The following is an 18749-nucleotide window of genomic DNA, read 5'->3' as shown; positions in this document are numbered from 1 at the left end:
TAGGTGCCTAGTGTTCTGAGATGTCTGGCCCTGAGCAGTGGTTGAGAAGGATTGGGATTTGGGAATGATGGGAGCTGTACCGAGAGCCCTTGGAGCAGCTGTCTAAGGAGGTTTAGGTTCACATCTGAGTGAGGGAGGAGACCCTATAAATCAGCTTAAAATGGCCCCCTCCCCCATCCTTAATTCAGGACTTGTGGCACTGGAAGGAGGAGTTCCAGAGAAAAAGACACCAAAAGGAGCAATCACAGGCAGAAGAAGAATCTCAGAGGTCATAAGATGGGCAGGGAAAGGCTCCGCCTTCAGCTTCTCCAGAACCACCCTGCCTGACAGCAGGCTGGGTGGGGTGGGGCGGCTGGCCGTGACTGTGACTCAGGTTTCTGTGGGCAGCCAAGGGCAGCCGGCAGGGAGGAGCCCAGACCGACAGACAGACCAGCCAACTGCAGCTTTCACCTCAGCTGTCCTCTCTCCTGGGAATGCAAGAGGTTCTTCCCTGGCTGCGCTGGCCGCTGGGGGCTAGCTGACCCCCTGCCTCCTCCCCTGCCACAGCCCAGCCCTCCAGTTCCTTCCCAGAACTCTCAGCCAAGGCACTGACACAGGAGGGAGAGTCAAAGGTCACTGCCTCTAGGGAGGCCCCAGAATGTCTTTGTCACAGGGAGAAGGGTATAATAAGGATTGGTCCTGCACCCTGAGGGAGAGACTGGGAGAATCTTGGGAACTGGCCTTTAGCCGGAGCAGCCTGGGCCCCCCCCAGTCTTCCCCAGCCGGGCTGGCTCACGTCTGGGCGGGCTGGTTGTCATGGTGAAGGCTAGGGGCTAGAATGCAGCTGCTTACAGAGTCAGGCTACCAGGCTTAAGTGAGGAGAGGGTGCTCAGGGACTCCCAGGCCAGCCTGCTTACAACTGACCGGCCAGAGGGGATGGCTGGAGCTGAAACCGAAGAGCTACGGTCAGGGACTGTAGGACTTCCCTTGGTGATGGTGAGGGTGTGGCCAGCACATTCCCCTGGTGTTTCTGGGACCTGTTGGCTGTTTTTAGAGAGTGTCTGGAAGAAAGGGAATGCACATTTATTTTGTGACCAAGTGCTCTGCACTTGTGTCTCACCAATCTCCACAACAACTGAAAGAGATCCAGCAACTTGCCTAAAATGGCAAAGCTGAGATTAAAATCTGGGACTGGCTGCTACCAACGCTGGCGATTTTTCTTTTCCAGGGACCAGGCAGTGTAGTTCTTGGGGAAGGGGAGGGAGACAAAGTGACCTGAATTTTAGCAAACAGACTGGATATTCCATCATGAGGCCACAGTGGTAGGATGCAGGTACTGGCTGCTTTTGGAGTTTGGGAACAAATGACAGTTTGAAAAAAACCACTAGTGAAATGCTTGGCACATAGGTTCTCATTAAATATTTTTGCAGTAAGAAGCCAGATTTGTGTATGAGCCGTAGCTAGTTTTCTGGGACATCCTGGGAGCTTCTGGCTCTGAATTGCAGCAAGAGCGGAACAAGCTAGTTCGAAAGGGGGACTTTCCAAGACCAACCCAACAAGAGAGGAATTTGCGGAGCATCTGTGAGGGTGAGGGGGTGGGCGGAAGGGAAGTGTGTGGACTACACACGATTCCCGCAAGCGCCGGACGCCACCCAGCGGCTATAATGTAGCCCTCGGGGAGCCAGGCTCTATAAGCGAGTCAGCCGCGCGAAGCACTCTGGGACTTGTAGTCCAGCGGGGCTGCCAACGGAGCGGTTGGGTGTTGTAGTCTGACGTTTACCGGGCGGGAATTATCCTCATCCGCCGGACCACGAGTCCCGTGGTGCCCTGCGGTAGGCCGCGCAGGCGCGGTGAGTTGGTGCCGGTCAGTCCCGAAGGCTGAGGGGACGCGGCTGGGTGGAGCGGTGTCCAGAGGGGTCGCCGAGCAGGTCTGTGGCGAGGCGGGGTCCGGCGGCCGGCACCATGTCTAGGCAGGCGAACCGTGGCACCGAGAGCAAGAAAATGGTAACTCGGAGCGCGTGACCTCGGCGAGCGGGGCGGAATGGAGGCGTTCTGGGGAAGGGGCCCGGCGCGGGGCGCAATTGGAAAAGGGCCTCCTATGAGCGCAAAGTGCTTTCGCAGGAAGGAAGGAGGAGGGGGCTGCCTGTGGGCCTGGAGGGGAGAGTCACGCCGGGGACGTACCGGGCCTGAAGCAGGTTGCAGGGCCGCTGGAGTAGCTCAGAGATCCCTCCCCCGACGCCTGAGAGCCGCCGTGTGCTAGACCAACAGCGACGACGGTAATAGTAACTACCACTATTGCTCTCTTACTGTGTGTTAGGCACGGAGCCAGGCACTTTACGTACACGGTGTCATTTAATTCGCTAAGTAACTCTCTCAGGTAGATAATGTTACCGCAGTTTTACAGCTCCGAGAGGTTACATAACTTCCCCAAATTTACATCTAGGAAGAATTGGGATTTGAACTCATGTCTCTGTAGAACTTCCAAGTTTCAGACTACTAGGCCCTACTGTCTCTCACACTGTGCTCTGGGGATTGTAAGAGATGCTCCGATACTGATCCTGCCAGAAAGGAACTTTTATTTGGAGGAGTAGGCAGGGTGGCAGTAAGTGGTACCTCTCTGGCGGGGGGCGGGGGGACTCCTTTCTTGCCCTGGGAATAGTGGGACACCATGTAGTCTGGTAAAGTTTGGTTGCAGGTGGCAGCCTGACCTGGAAAGTAAGGTAGATGACGCTTTCCTCCAAATTAAGGGGACCTCTTGCCAGGTGTTTTTCTTTGCCATATTCTTACCTCCAGAATTGCCCATGCTATCTTTCTTTCCCGATTTGGAAACTCAATCAGGGGCCTTTTGTTGACACTCAGCTCTAGCGGGGTGATTAAACATCCTTATACCTTGGCATCTTACACTAGGAACAGCCACCAAAAATGGGCCACAGGAGGCCCTAACACTCTAAAGTAGTACCTAACTTTTTTTTTCAGACCCCTTTTGAGAAGCTGCTGATACCAATGGATCTCCTCCCCAGATTTTTTTTTTTTTAAGTTTATTTATTTATTTTGAGCGAAAGAGTACGGGCAGGGTAGGGGCAGAGAGAGAAGGAGAGAGAATCTCTAATGGCACAGAGCTCTACACGGGGCTCGAACTCACAAACCATGAGATCATGACCTGAGCTGAAACCAAGAGTCAGACACTTAACCAACTGAGCCACCCAGGTGCCCCTCCCCAGAAATGTTAAATTGACAGACATGTACATGGACACTTGTTTACATTTTGGGGGGATTTGTGGGTCCCTGAAGATCCTCCATGGATCACAGGTTAAGAATTCCTGTTTTGGAGAAAATATCAAGGACTTAAAAAGAAAAAAAGTATATTTTACTAGGAAACTGTCATGTAGGGGAAGAAGCATGGACATTGTTGGAATTTTCAAGTCTTGTTTGATCCTCAATTTCCTTATTTATAAATTGGGGACAATGATGCCTACTTAAGATTAAGTGAGATAACAGTGTACAATGTATGGGACATGGTAAATGTTTGTTTCCTCTTTTCCTAAGATATGAGGAGATGCTTAGTTTTCACATCTTAGTTTTGTTTTGTACTTTTTTTTAAACCTGAAATCCCTATTGAAATATTTAATACCATTTCATTTATTTGTTTATATTTAAATATTGAGAGAGAGGGAGACAAATTCTAAAGCAGGCTCCATGCTGACTGAACCACCCAGGTACCCTTTTAATACCATTTTAAACAGGAACCTCCAGGTTCCACCCTTAACACCAGCAGCAACCCCCTCCGTGTTCATTCTGCTTTGGTGAGGGGAGAATTAGGGAGGGGAGCAGCACACTCCCGCCTCAAGGCTTTTGCAACTGCTAGTGTCTCTGCTTAGAACTTCCTTCCCCCAATGAGTAACCCTAACCCTCATGTAGCTACTCCCTACTTCATTCGCAGTTACTCAAATGTCACCTCCTCTGAAGAGACCTTCCCTGACTACCTGACTAGTTTTCTGTCCTCTTACTGTACTCTGTTTTTCTTCATGGCACTATTCCATTATAAATTATATACTTGTTTCTTTTCAGTCTTCCCCATGAAAATGTAACCACCAGAGCAGAGATTTGTTTTGTCCATTGCTCTATTCCCAGCATCTGGGATGATGCTTGGCTCTAGGGAATCAATATTTAGTGAATGAATGACATGAAGGTTTGGGGCACCCTCTCATTCATTTCCTGCTGCTGCCTAGTTAAGGGCCTGTCACATGATCCTCTTGCTGGCCACCTGGTTTTGGTATGCTCCTCTCCTCCTGGGGAGGTCTCTCCCTCTAGCATCCCTCTTCCCAGTTGGCCCAACGTTCTGCTAATTACTGTGTTCCCACTTAAACCCTCCAAGACTTAAATGATTAATATACCCAAAGAACTAGACCTCTGCTTTTAGTCTGTGCGAGCAGAAACAGCCCATGTATCTGGCAAACTTTTCCTGAGCCCTAACTATATGGGTAGCTCTGTGCTAGGTGTTGGGAGAAGTGCAGAGATGCAGTCCTAGTCCCTGACCTTGAGAAGCACATGCTATGAGAGAGGCAGAAAAGTATACAACACAGGGGTGTAGTACTGTCCTGGCCTAACTGCTTACTTGCTGTGTGACCTTCATTGTTGTAAGCATCAGTTTCACCATCTTTAAAAAATAGATTCGAAAGGGTAGTAATAGTATCTGTCATGGGGTTGTTCTGAGCATTAATTGACATCATGCATGAAAAGCTAGCAGTGTGACAGTCCCCTCAACACAGTTGGCACTCGGTAAATGTCAGCTAGCAAGCATCCTTGTTTGTACAGATATTAGCCTTTATGTGTCTGTACAGTGTTTGGTTCTTGAATTCCATGGACAGTCAAACCCAACTTTATTTTGTGTTGTGTTACTAGTAACCCAACCCCAGTGGCTGTATTGTCCAGTGCTCAGGTGGGTTACTACTTCAGTGGCAGCACTCAGAATCTCCATACAGGAGGCCGGAGGGTAAGAGAGAGGGATCAACTCCCTCCTGTTACTGACCTTCATTCCCAGCTGCTTGGGGAAGTCACACTGAATTATTTGTGTTGATAAAAATAGTAAATGTGACTCTTGGAGCATTAGCTCCAAAGATTGGCCCCCCTAGGAAGATTTGTTTGTCTGGGGCACTAACTGAAAAGGCTTTGAAAACCATCAAGTACAGTAGCTCACCTGAAGTAGGGCTTGGCTTTACTTGCTCTGCTCAGGTTGTGCCTATAGTACTTGGAGATCGTATTGGCTATTCTGTGGTTTCTTGGTCTGCAAAGCATTTAAAGTCTGTTATCTCATTAGATCCTCCAGCATGACAGATTTTACTGTTACCCATGTTTGTGTGAGGGGATTGAGATTTAGCAAAGTAAAGTGACTTACCTAAAATCCCACAGCTAGTAAGTGGCAGTCCAGACTCAGAATCAGGTCTTCTGACTACAAACCCAGTATTCATTCTTCCTTCCTTCCTTCCTTCCTTCCTTCCTTCCTTTCTTTCTTTCTTTCTTTCTTTCTTTCTTTCTTTCCTTTTCTTTCTTTCCTCTTCTTTCTTTCCTTTTCTTTCTTTCTTTCTTTCTTTCTTTTTAATTTTTTAAAGTTTATTTATCTTGAGAGAGAGAGAGACAGAGGGAGGGAGAGCATGAGCAGGAAAGGGGCAGAGAGAGAAGGGGAGAGAGAGAATCCCAAGCAGGCTCTGCACTGTCAGCACAGAGCTCAATGCAGGGCTCGAACTTACCAACCACGAGATCATGACCTGAGCCAAAACCAAGAGTCAGAGGTTTAACTGACTGAGCCACCCAGGTGCCCCATAAACCCATTGTTCTTTCTATTTGCCTTATTCGTTATTACAAAGTTCTTTATATTGATTCAAAAATCTCCCTCCTTAAACCAATTCAGGGTACTCTCTGACAGCACACTACAGATAACTAGTTTAAGAATAAAAAATAACAGCATCTACTTCTTTTGTAGGTACTGTACTTCTTGTGTAGGTACTATGCAGCAGGTGCCCTATATATATCTCATTGCAGCCCTCAAGGGCAGATAGTATTGTCACCATTGTACAGATGTGAAAAAAACTGATGTTCCAAAATACTAAGTGATGGCTTCGATCACATAACTTTTTACAGGGCAGTGCTCAACTATTAAGAAAACTGAATCTCAGTTACTTAACCTGTCACCTATAAAATGGGGATGGATGATGTTTGCTAAACTCATGGTTGTTACTAGGATTAATGAAAGGCATTCTGAAGATTTTATAAATGTAAATGGCCATTATTACTAAACATAATTCAAGCACTTAAAAATGTTGCAGAAGAGATTCATGTTTTTGTTGGGAAGGAGAATGTGGTTATTATGTTCAATGAAGAAATTGGATCAATTGAATTAGCTGACCTTTTTTTTTTTTTTTTAAATTTTTTTTTTTCAACGTTTATTTATTTTTGGGACAGAGAGAGACAGAGCATGAACGGGGGAGGGGCAGAGAGAGAGGGAGACACAGAATCGGAAACAGGCTCCGGGCTCTGAGCCATCAGCCCAGAGCCTGACGCGGGGCTCGAACTCACAGACCGCAGGATCGTGACCTGGCTGAAGTCGGACGCTTAACCGACTGCGCCACCCAGGCGCCCCATTAGCTGACCTTTAAGGTCCCATGAAACCTTTTGTCGTAAGGGTCACAAGGACTGAAAACCCAGGTCAGCAGTAACCTGTCTTCCTCTTCTGTTTTCTCTTTTATTCATTCCTGTCAAATCACATTGGTCTCTTAGCTGTTTCTCAAACATGGCAGACATACTCCCATGTCAGTGTCTTTGCACTTGCTTCCTACAATCTTTTCACCCAGGTTTCTTCATGGCATATCCTTACTTCCTTCAGGTCTTTGCACAAATATCACCTTACTAGGCCTTCTCTGACTATCCTATTTAAAATTGACACCTCTTTCTCTCTCCCTCCCCTCTTCTCTCTCTCTCTCTCTGTCTCCCTCTCTCTGTCTCCCTCTCCCTCTCTCCCTCTCCCTCTCTCCCTCTCCCTCTCTCCCTCTCCCTCTCTCCCTCTCTGCGTGTGTGTATCCTTTGCTGGCTTTTTGTCCATAGCTCTTATCATCATCTGGCAAACCATATATTTTATTCAATTTATTATGTATCACCCTCCTATTAGATAATCTCTGGTACATAGTAGACATTGAATGGATGACTTTTTTCTGTGCCACAGCTCCACTCCTATTTTTAAAGTATGAAGACCTTTAAGTGATGTATTTACATTGCACACTGTTCAAGTGGGCTTGGTTCATAATCAGAGATGGAGACAGAATTGCAAATTAAGAGAGAATGTGGAGAACCTGGGTCAGAATCTCATTCCCAAATCCCAGGCATATTGATTCTGTGACCATGGACAGATGTGTTTAGAACCTTGATTTTTTTTATTGGTAAATTGGGGGCTGCTGCGTGTATAAGGTGCTTGATAACATTGTGATGCGCATGTTACTCGGCATTATGGTGGGCTGAGGCCATTGGAGTCTCTATCCAAAGGCTCATTAATAATGGAAGGAAAGCTCTCCTGATTTAATGTAGTGGTGCCAACTCGATAGACTGGTAACTGCTGGATTGTCTCCATCCATTCATGTCCAAGCCATTCTAGTGCCAAACCCGTAACTTTACTAAAAAATCATTGGCCTCCTTAATAGCTTCCCCTTAATTGCCATATTTGGTAAATGGTCTCTTGGAGGCACCCTGATCTGACTGTTTTAGTTTAGTTCAAAAAGCTTCCTGGTTCTGAAACTGATTCTGTGACTCTCTAGTGCAGGTAAGTTTTTTGTTATTTTTTAGGGGGGCTATTAATATTGAACTTATGGGGAACAGTGGGTAGCGTGAATATTGGCTTAGAAACTCTTGTTTTTTGTCTCCCAAAATTACTTTTGTCAATAATTAGCTGTTTGTCTTTGGGCAGATTACTTAATCATTCTGAGTCTCAGTTTTCCTCATCTCTGAAATGAGATTAATCCCTGCCCTTTTTGCCTTACAGAATTGTGGTGGGGTGGAAAATGAGACTATGAAAAGTAGAAGGCAGTATGTGAGCAGAAGGCTCACATTATCATTCTTGCAGTGACCTCAGCACCAGGCCAGGGGGACGAGGTGAGGAGCACTGAGGTCCTGAGAGCCTGGGCCTTAACATTACTTGGACTTTCTTCCCCAGAAGACTTGAGGACAGAAAGGTGCTCTGCCCCAAGTCTGACGAGCTTCCACTCAGAAGGGAGCGGTTGGGTGGCTGACTTGATCTTTCAGCCTGCCTTCTGTGTGGATCCATTGCTCCAGATGTGCTGTTAGCATGTTCTTCACTGTGTTTAGCTCCTGACCTCCTGCTTTCATTCTGTAGTCATGGCATTTGTCATCCTTTCCCCTTCCACATCTCTGTTTCTTGGTAGGTAGGTGACAGGAGTCTTTACCTGAGACAGGCATTCTGTGATGTTAACTATAGTTGTAGTAGAAACCAGTCCAGATCAGGGTTGTGTTCCAGGTACACAAAAGATTGGACTCCTTTCAGAGTGACCCCATTCCTGGAAACATTTTCGCTCTGTGTCAAGAGGAACATTATTTTTCCTTATTTTGGTGACTTAGGAGGGGGATTATCAGAGCAGCGGACTTTGTCTAGGACTTCCTTTCCTCCCCACAGACAAGGCCCCTGGGTCCTTGCTGCTCCTGGGTGGGGCGCTGGGAGGGAGTTGAGGCCAGGACACCCCAGACAGTCTTAGGTGTAGAGAAGCCATTGGTCACACCTGCTAACATACAGAAGCTAATCTGTAACTGTCTGTTTCAGGTCTGTCTTTCATGGTATCTAGTGGATGACTGCTGCTCCCACCCCAGATTCTGGTGACCCAAGCTTAGCTTGGCGGTTGTGGTGGGGTCCTGGGTTAGCAGAAACCCACCTTGATATGTTGGAAGAGTGACTCCTCTATGCATGAAGTGCCTTCTACAACCTGTTCTGTAGTAGGTCTGGCTGAAGCCCTGCCACCTTGACCCTGGGGAGCCACACTCGTTGGCACTCCATAGAGGAGGATATTCTTTCTCACCATACACAGATGACCTTCCTTTGAATCCTGACAGCTGCATTGAGGTTGATCTAGACTCACTAAACTTTGTTTTTTGTGTATCTTGGTTCTGACTGTCTTTTGAATGTCTTTTAGAGCTCCGAGCTTTTCACCCTTACCTATGGGGCCCTGGTCACCCAGCTATGCAAGGACTATGAAAATGATGAAGATGTGAATAAACAGCTGGATAAAATGTGAGTGAGCTCCTCTGCGGGAGGGACAAGAATGGGGTTCCCTAGTGCACAATCCGCATGGTCCTTTAGAGCCCAGAACAGGATTCTCTTTTGTAACCAATATTTTGGATACAGTTTCCACTGAGCTCATGTATTGAGATGTTTTGGAATTGTCCCCTATTTTCCCTTTACCACCAGCAGCCTTATGTTCAGACGTAAGACATTCACACTCCATAATACAGTATGTTCTCTTATTTTCTTCCCAGGGGCTATAACATTGGAGTCCGACTGATAGAAGATTTCTTGGCACGGTCAAATGTTGGAAGGTGCCACGACTTTCGGGAAACTGCAGACGTCATCGCCAAGGTCATTATCCTGGGCCACCTTGTTGTGCTGAGGGATGTCATTGGGAGGCACTGCTTACCACACTCTCCATCTCCCTTAGAGAGGCCCTTAGTATTCCAAAATACTAGTTAGGCAGCTGTCTGGTCAAAGGAGTCTTCCTGGTGGTTTGGGAATAGCACAGATTATGAAAAGGGAAGAGTGGTTGGGATCATCTGTGTGGGTGAAAGCCCCACTGAAGTCAAAGCCAGGTCTCCTTGACTGTGAAGACGTAGCAGAGCAGCCTGGGGGTTAAGAATACAGACTTTGGATTCAGACAAACCTGGCTTCAAATTCTGGCTCCAGTACTTACCAGTTAAGGGTAAGTTGCTTTTAACCTTTTAATTATCACTTACCTCATCTTTAAAAAAGGAAAATAAGAGCTGCCTCACAGAGTGATTGTAAGAAGTAAAGGAAATAATGAGCATGAGCATTCAATTAAAACGAATACACTTAACTTAGTGTGCTTATAGTAAATGGTCACTATTGATAATATTAACATTACGTATGGTAGAATTAATAATAAATGATAAAACGCCTTTAGCTTTGTGGCGTCCGTTGCCTAAAGGTTGGTTCTTTCTGTTGTAGAGCATGCCGGCCCCAATCCTACAGAGAGCTGATAGTGAAGAGACAGTGTGAGGGTTTGGAATCAGGAGGGTGGATAGAGGGAAGGATGTCTTCAGAATAATTCTGCCACAGTGACTCATAGTTGCTTTCAAGAAGGATTCAGGTAGCACAGAGGACGAGGAAGTGGACCGGGCCTCTCATGTGCTGGTTCCGAGAAGCCACCCCGTCAGAAGAAGTGTAGGTGGGCAGCAAGTTGCCTAATTGTATGACGCCTTGAAGGAGCGGGGTGTGGAATTGTGCACAGATGCTTTGTCTTTTTTGCCCTGAATGCCTAAAGCTCCAGTGTTTTGCAAAGGCCACAGTTTTGTTCCCAAGCCCCTTAGTTCTCCTTTGCCAGTCCCATCACCTTCCCTGGTGTGCGGCCCCTACTCCTCTTCCACATAGTGCTGTCATGTGTTCCTGACAGGTGGCGTTCAAGATGTACTTGGGCATCACTCCAAGCATCACCAATTGGAGCCCAGCTGGTGACGAATTCTCCCTCATTTTGGAAAATAATCCCTTGGTGGACTTTGTGGAACTTCCTGATAACCACTCATCCCTTATTTATTCCAATCTCTTGTGTGGGGTGTTACGGGGAGCCTTGGAAATGGTGAGTGCGGCTCTTTACCTCCTGGGACACCTGAAATGTAGTAGGGGCTTGATAAAGGTTTGAAGGAATGAGAGAAGGAGAGAAAAGAAAGGCCTTTGGCTCCCCTCAGCACTTTGCTACCTGAGATGTGACGCTGCTGAGCATAGGATCCAAGGTGGATGTTTCTACATGGTGATGATTCTTGCTGATAGTAGTGCTGTCAGCCCCCAAAGCCCAGGAAATTCCCAGATTGGCTTATTTGGGTAAAGGTCTCATTTGTGGGTGCTCTTTGTTAAGTCAGCCTTACAGATCGGGGTCACTGCTTTCTACAGGGGACATGAACTGGCAATCCTGTCCTTGCGAGAAACCAGCCCCCTTGTTGGGACTGCCATGGATGAGTCAGCTACAGCCTGTCCCCTGTGGTTCCCCAGAGGCTGCAACTAGGCACCCGCCCCTTCATTTTCCCACTGTCCCCCAGGTCCAGATGGCTGTGGAGGCCAAGTTTGTCCAGGACACCCTGAAAGGAGACGGTGTGACAGAAATCCGGATGAGGTTCATCAGGCGGATTGAGGACAATCTCCCAGCTGGAGAGGAGTGACCATCCCCAGGACTTCAGGGTAGCTAACAGGAAGGAGCACTTGTTGGAATCAGAAGCCTCAGCTCCCTCTGCCCTCTAGAACTCAGTGACTCTTTTAACATGGTTGTTGCATATTTTTCTGTTTCCATTCTCCATGCTAATAAAGAGCAGACTGCAATCTAGTCCGTTTACCCCACAAGTGTGCACATTCAGGAGGGAAACTCTTTGCTCCCTCTCCCTTCAGAGGGGTTGGATGCAGTCATCTCTGGTTGGACTAGAAAGAGCTCAACTGTTTTACATTCCTGTTTGAATTTTCCAAAGCAAAACCCATTTTGATCCCATTAAAGAGGCAAGCCTACCCCACATCTATTCCTGGGCCTTCAGAAAGCCATTGGTAAATGGCTGTAGGGAATCCAGGGTTGTGGGACGGGGGAGGAGAGGCTGATAGGGATGGACAGGAATTACTAGTCATGGTGTGACACACTCTAGTGCTTGCCAGGAAAGGGGAGCCATGCTGGAAACACTGACTTCTGGGAAGCCACCCAGGTCTCATTCCTCCCTGCTGGTTGGAGGCAACATCTCCTCTTTTTACAGAGGGTCCATCCTTTTTTCTTACAAATTCTTCAATAAAGACACATTCTTGAGTGAAATCCTAATCATGTTCTGTTTTCTTTCTGGAATTTTATTGCAGTGGAGTGAGGAGACCAGCTAAATCCCTGGGCCCTGCCTTGCTTTTACCTGGTCTAGAAATGGCTTCTCCCCACAGACTAGAGAGTCTGGGAAGCCTGGGAGCAAATACTCCTTCAAAGTCACTTTTGGGTTTATTATCTAGCAAAATCTAGAAGCAGACCATTACCGCAGATATACCTAAAATGGACTACCTTGAGCTTTTTGGCCACTAATTTGGAAGGCTTGGCTAGAGAGACCTTGTTAAGAATGGGGAGGGGGCACCTGGCTGGCTCATTCAGTAGAGCATGTGACTCTTGATCTTAGGGTTATGAGTTCGAGTCCCACGTGTGGCATAGAGTTTACTTGAAAATAGGGATGCCTGGGTGGCTCAGTCGGTTGAGCTTCTGACTCTTGAGTTCAGCTCAGGTCGTGGTTTCATGGTTCATGGGATCGAACCCTGCATCTGGCTCTGCTGACAGCACGGAGCCTGCTTGGGATTCTCTCTGCCCCTGCCCTGCTTACGTGCACACATGTGCGTGCTCTCCCTCCTTCTCAAAATAAATACTGAAAAATAAAAATAGGTGAAAGCCAGATGGGAGGTTTGAGAGGATGAAAGGGAGAGGACTAAGAGTACTAAATTTTTTTTTCAAGGAGTTTTTTTTTTAATGTTTATTTATTTTTGAGACAAAGGGAGACAGAGCACGAGTGGGGGATGGGCAGAGAGAGAGAAGGAGACACAGAATCCGAAGCAGGCTCCAGGCTCCGAGCTGTCTGCGCAGAGCCTGATGCAGGGCTTGAACCCACGAACCGTGAGTTGATGACCTGAGCCAAAGTCAGACGCCCAACCGACTGAGCCACCCAGACGCCCCTCAAGGAGTTTTGCTGTAAAGAAGAGCTAAGAAGTAGGTTAGTGTCTACAGGGTGATATGAAGTCAAAGGAAAGTTAAACCTCTGGTGTTGGGTACGATTTTTTGAGTGCTTACCGTGTGTCAGACGTTGTCCTAGCACTTTGCATTACCTAATCCACGATAATTCCATTATTCACAATAACTCCATTTTGATTTAAACTTTTTTTAAGTTTATTTGGAGAGAGACCGAGACAGCACCAGTGGGGGAGGGGCAGAGAGAGGGAGAGAATCTCAAGCAGGCGACCAGCAGCCAGCACAGAGCCTGATGCAGGGCCTGAACTCATGAAACTGTGAGATTATGACCTGAGCTGAAACCACAGGTCAGACGCTTAACCAACTGAGCCACCCAGGTGCCCCAAAATAAGTCCATTTTTAGAGGGAAGACGACAAATTGCCTGAAGTTATATGGCCATTAAGGGGAGAAGCTAGGTCACAAAGCCCATGTTTTGTTTTTTTGTTTTTGTTTTTTTTTTGCTTTATTGATATTTTTTCTTTTTTTTTTAATTTTCTTTTTTCTTTTTTAAAATTTACATCCAAATTAGTTACCATATAGTGCAACAATGATTTCAGGAGTAGATTCCTTAATGCCCCTTACCCATTTAGCCCATCCCCCCTCCCACAACCCCTCCAGCAACCCTCAGTTTGTTCTCTGTATTTATGAGTCTCTTCTGTTTTGTCCCCCTCCCTGTTTTAATATTATTTTTGTTTCCCTTCCCTTATGTTCATCTGTTTTGTCTCTTAAAGTCCTCATATGAGTGAAGTCATATGATTTTTGTCTTTCTCTAATTTCACTTAGCATAATACCCTCCAGTTCCATTCACGTAGTTGCAAACGGCAAGATTTCATTCTTTTTGATTGCCGAGTAATGCTCCATTGTGTGTATGTACATTCTCCACATTTTCTTTATCCATTCATCCATCGATGGACATTTGGGCTCTTTCCATACTTTGGCTATTGTTGATAGTGCTGCTATAAACATGGGGGTGCATGTGCCCCTTCGAAACGGCACACCTGTATCCCGTGGATAAATACCTAGTAGTGCAATTGCTGGGTCATAGGTAGTTCTATTTTTAGTTTTTTGAGGAACCTCCATACCGTTTTCCAGAGTGGCTGCACCAGCTTGCATTCCCAACAAAGCCCATATTAACTGTGATGCCTGGTTCACATGGAGAGTTGGGAGGGGAGCGGGCCTGTGGGCCCCTCTCCCAGCCTTATAGAAGTTAGGATAGCTTTTCAAGGGAGGGATCAGAGGTTGTCAGGCCTTATTGGTAGCACTGTTCTTGGAGACAGCCTAGGGCCTTGAGGTCCTGATACTCAGGTTGTTGGGGGGAAATGGGGCCTCTGGGCTTTTCTCAAGGTTAGTGCACAGGCCTGAGGTGATGCATTGTGCGTTAAGTTTGTCTTGGTTGTGTCGGTTAGAACCAAGGTTTTGGGACGCCAGTAACAGAGGCAGTTTGCACACGACCTGCCTCCTCCAGTTGGGTTAGGCCACCAAGCAGGGGTGGGGAGGGGGTGTCACTTTTGTGTTCCCAAGTATAAGGAGGCTCCCTCTGGGATCCTGTCTTTTCTGAGCCTCTTTACCTCCCCCTCCAGATACAATTTAGGGCCCTAGGGCGGGCACCCCATTTTGGTCAATGGTATCCTTAGCACCCAGTATAGGGCTGGGTCCAGTCACCCTAGAGTTTGAGTGAATCAAGGAGGTAAAGAGAATGAATGTGGGCCCAGATGTGGACGCGCTGTGCGGTGCCTGGGCCCTGCCTAGGAAAGTGAACAGCACCCTTCCCTCCTCCAGGGGGCTCTCACTCTTCCTCTTGTAGCACCACCCCCACTTCCCGGCAGCCCTTTGTATGGTATGAGGTTTTAGATATTTCCTTTCCCAGAGTTAAACATGGGCAGCATTACAGAGTCGGCAAGCTGTAGAAACAAAGCCCCCTCAGTGATTTTTCCCAGTGGCAGCCCCACAATTGTGTGATGTGCACCCAGAGGCTGAGGGAAGGGAGGGGGTGGGGACTATGGAACTATTGGGAACATCACCTCATCATCTCTTCCAAATGAGCCAAACATATACAAGTCGCAGAAACCTAGCTTCGAGGTCCCCTACCACATCCCCACCCCTGGAATTAATTTATTGTGGATTATATATCCCTCACCTTTACTCTGACTGAGGCTGGGAGCACCCCCCCCCCCCCCCCCCCAAGGCTGGGCCATTCCCCGTTCTCCAGGATGTACCGGCATGCCCTCCCAAGCAAGATGGGGCAGGTCTGTCTGGCTTTACGGCAGGGGGGCTGAATAATGAGGTCAGCAGCCTGGGTTGAAACGAAATTCTGGGGCCTGGGGCCGGAGTCCATGCTGGTGGCCTTTGGGCTTGGCACTGGCTCCGCAGAGCTCAAAGAAAAGGCCTTGCTCTTCAGCCTTTGGCCACCAGAGGTCTCCAGATCACCACTCTGTTGTCCTAGCGTGACCGTTGGACCCCTGGTTTTCATAATTTGCTAGAAGATGCACCTGATGGACAAATCTCAGAAGCTGGTTAGAACGTGGATGCGCTCCCCCCCTCTCCCCAGTCACTCCCACAGGATCTGACAGCAAAGCTTACGCGTGCCAGGCTAAGTGAGGGCGAGGGCCTAGCTACTGAACCCAGGGCATTAAAGCACTTTGGCAAAGAAGTGTGTGGCCCCTGTGCATACCCCAAATCTCATGCTGGCCTCAGTTGCACAGGCTAGCCCTGAGCCCTCCTCTCATCAACCCCTCGTCTTCCTAAGTGGAGACCAGAGCACCAGCACTGTTCCCCTGATGTAAGAGAGTCCTATTCCTGCCCTAGACCTCCACGCGTGACATTTCCATATTTAGGTTATACCTTCCCCTGGTGGGTTGGCCTCCCCTATATTTGTACTAGGCATCCAGAGAAGGAGGTGGCAACAGAGGCCCAGGACAGAAATTGCATTAAGTAAAATAGTCTCCTAACAAGTAGTTCATTGTGGATGGTTGGGGGTGCTGGTGCAGGAAAGGCATCTTCTGGTTCTCTCGGAGCTTAAGTGCTACCATGTGCTGTTCCCTGGAAGCCAGAGGGCCGGTGGGGGCAGGGGGGGGTGCGGGGAGGGTGGCGGCAGGCGAGGAGCCTCGCTGTTACGGCTCCCCAGCCTTTGATGTAGAGCCAGGCCTGACCCTAGGACAGCCGAGGGCCACTGCCAGGGTTGCTGTGGGACACAGCGCATTCCTGGGGGCAATTTACTCTCCTGGCAGGAGGAGAGGAAAGTTTCTACTGTGGGGAAGGGGGTGGAGGGAGGGCGCTGCAGAAGAAGTTAGGGGGTTGTTGTTGTGAGGGACAGTGGAGGGAGCCAAGGCATAGGGCGGCACCATCTTACCTCGCCTGGTAAGCCGCCACTGGCTTGGGCAGAGGCCTCTTCGGGAAGCCCTCTCTGATGGGCCCAGAGCTGCTGAGGAGCGGCACCCTCACTCTGCACCACACACGTGGGCCAGCCCAGGTAGAACCCCAGGGGACGCCCAGAGAAGCAGCCGCTCTTCCTTCCTGGCTCTGGGCGCCTGGACTGTCAGCCGGTGGGGACGTGTAGGACTGAGCTGGGCTGAGGAGGGCGGGGGGGACGATGTGAGGGCTTGAGAGCGTGTGTGAGTGAGCGCGGACAAATGTTATTCATAGCAACAGCTAATATTTGTTGAAGAGGGGCTACACACTGGTCAGTGCTGGTCTAAGTGCTTCACGTGCATTTTTCTTTTCTTTTTTTTAAATTTTTAAATGTTTTATTTATTTTTGAGAGCAAGAGACAGAGTGTGAGTGGGGGAGGGGCAGAGAGAGAGGGAGACACAGAATCTGAAACAGGCTCCAGTCTCCGAGCTGTCAGCACAGAGCCCGATGCGGGGCTCGAACCCACAAACTGTAAGATCATGACCTGATCCGAAGTCCGACGCTTAACTGACAAGCCACCCAGGCGCCCCACATGCATTTTTCATTTAGCCTTCCCAATAGCCCTATCCCTATGCCCATTCTGGAGATGGGAAAACTGAGGAACGCTGAGCTAGTACATTGTAGATTCAGGACTTGAACCCAAACAATCCAGTATTGGATACCACACTCTAAATTATGTGTTACATGTGTGTTTGGGTTTCAGTGTGCGTCTGTTTCTGTGTATTCCTTGGGGAGTGTGTCTGTATGTGAACTCTTTCGCTTAACAAAAAGAGTCCTGTGCTGGGAGCTGGGGAGATGCTGGGAGCTTCCGTCCATGGGGGAGCAGCCGAATGCAGTGTGTGTAGTGGCGGGGAGGAGGAAAGGGACAGAAGAGGTTGTAGACCAGAGACAAAGGCAAGTTTGGGTTCTGCTCCTTACTGGTTATGTGACAAGAGTGAAGGATTTGAACTCTGAGCGCCAGTTTCTTCATCTGGTTTAAAATGGGGCTAATAATAATGCCAGCCTTATGGACTGTTTTGAGGATGAAACAAGAAGTGTGTAAATTTCCTGGCATATTCTGGCTGTTCCCTAATTGGCAGTTATGGTTAACGTGATTGCGAGTACAGAACCGTCTTGCAAAACTACTGCTTGTGGATATAGGAGGGTCTGAGTGTGTGCAGAGAGTAATTTTGTGAACTCAAGGCTGTGTCCGTGGTGCTCATCGCTGTATCCCCAAGCATCTAGTGCTACTTTTTAGCACAAACTGGGTGCTCAATAAATGTTTATTGCCTGCATGCCGACTGAGTGTGAGGATGAAGTGAGAGGGTCCATAGACAGAGGGGTATGTGGACCTCCACCAGGACCAGCTACCTAATTTATGGGGCTCGGTACAAAATGAAAATGTAGAACTCCTTGTTCAAAAATTATGAATTTCAAGGTGACCCCGCAGAGCAGTAAACCAAGCCTGTCTGAGCAAGGAGCTCTGTGTGAATGTGCAGGCAGGCATGCCCATGAAGCCAGCCCTGGCCTCCACTCGCCTTGAGTCCCCAGCTGTCCCCAAGCCCAGATACCCAGGAGAGAGTATAAGCAGAATCCAACCATGGTCCGCCATGCTTCCCAGCCTGCTGGAGGAGAGGTGAGGAAGGGAGGGATTAACCCACCTGTGGGCAGGCCAGGAGAAAGCCGAGGGAGGGCCCAGTGACCTGCAGACCTCCTCGCCAGGGAGCCTTTCCAGAGCCAGGCCATGCTTGAGAGCAACCCTCAGCCCTCCGTCCCTTTAGGAGCTCCCCGCTCCCCCCACCAAGCCACCAACCAGGGCTCTGGGTGGTCTGGGCACATGTGGTCACATTTAGATGTTGATTGAAGCAAAATTGTTATAAGATTAGAACATTTAAGGTAACTTTAATTTCCACTGCATTACTGGGATTTTTGAGGATGGGGCCGAGAGATCCCCTGGGGTGGAAGTGAGGGGGTGGTGGGGGTTGCAGGAGGGTCTTTATTTCTCTAGTCCTGTAGGAGAGGCCTCTGGCGACTGGAAGAAAGGAGGGTGAGACAGAGAGAAGGGCTTCCCAGGAATTGTAGAACCAGTCCTCCAGCAGATGTGGAAGCTGGGGGTGGGGATGAGGTGGGGGTGCAGAATCGCCAAGGCACTAGTGGAGCAGGAATTTACCAGCACCATACCCCTCCCCCGGCTATCTGCACACCCTGGGCCACACATCTGTGCAAACATCCCTCCCCCCTCCTCAGCTTGCCAGACAGATGGAGTGGTGGCAAGAGGAAGGTTCCATCCAGGCCCTCCCCAGGCTTCAAGCTGAAGTGGTTGGAGCCTAGAGAGTTTTCTTATTGGCAGATCAAGATAGTTTAGAATGAATGGGAGA

The 18749-nt window shown here is 48.5% G+C and overlaps 1 protein-coding gene across 1 annotated transcript; it reads left to right on the top strand.

Annotated features, from left to right (window-relative positions):
- The first annotated feature begins 1814 nt into the window (after positions 1-1814).
- Positions 1815-12050, top strand: TRAPPC3 (trafficking protein particle complex subunit 3). The gene is made up of 5 exons (XM_025932573.2): positions 1815-1983; positions 9165-9262; positions 9508-9607; positions 10656-10838; positions 11296-12050. Exons 1-5 carry the CDS (start codon positions 1942-1944, stop codon positions 11413-11415), a joined length of 543 nt encoding a protein of 180 aa, XP_025788358.1. The 5' UTR covers positions 1815-1941; the 3' UTR covers positions 11416-12050.
- Positions 12051-18749: the final 6699 nt, after the last annotated feature.

Source organism: Puma concolor, chromosome C1, assembly GCF_028749965.1.
Source record: "Puma concolor isolate L17-30 chromosome C1, mPumCon1.1.hap2, whole genome shotgun sequence".
NCBI classification, from domain to species: domain Eukaryota; kingdom Metazoa; phylum Chordata; class Mammalia; order Carnivora; family Felidae; genus Puma; species Puma concolor.
Note: the sequence above shows the minus strand (reverse complement) of the source record. Positions and strands in the feature narration are given on the sequence as shown.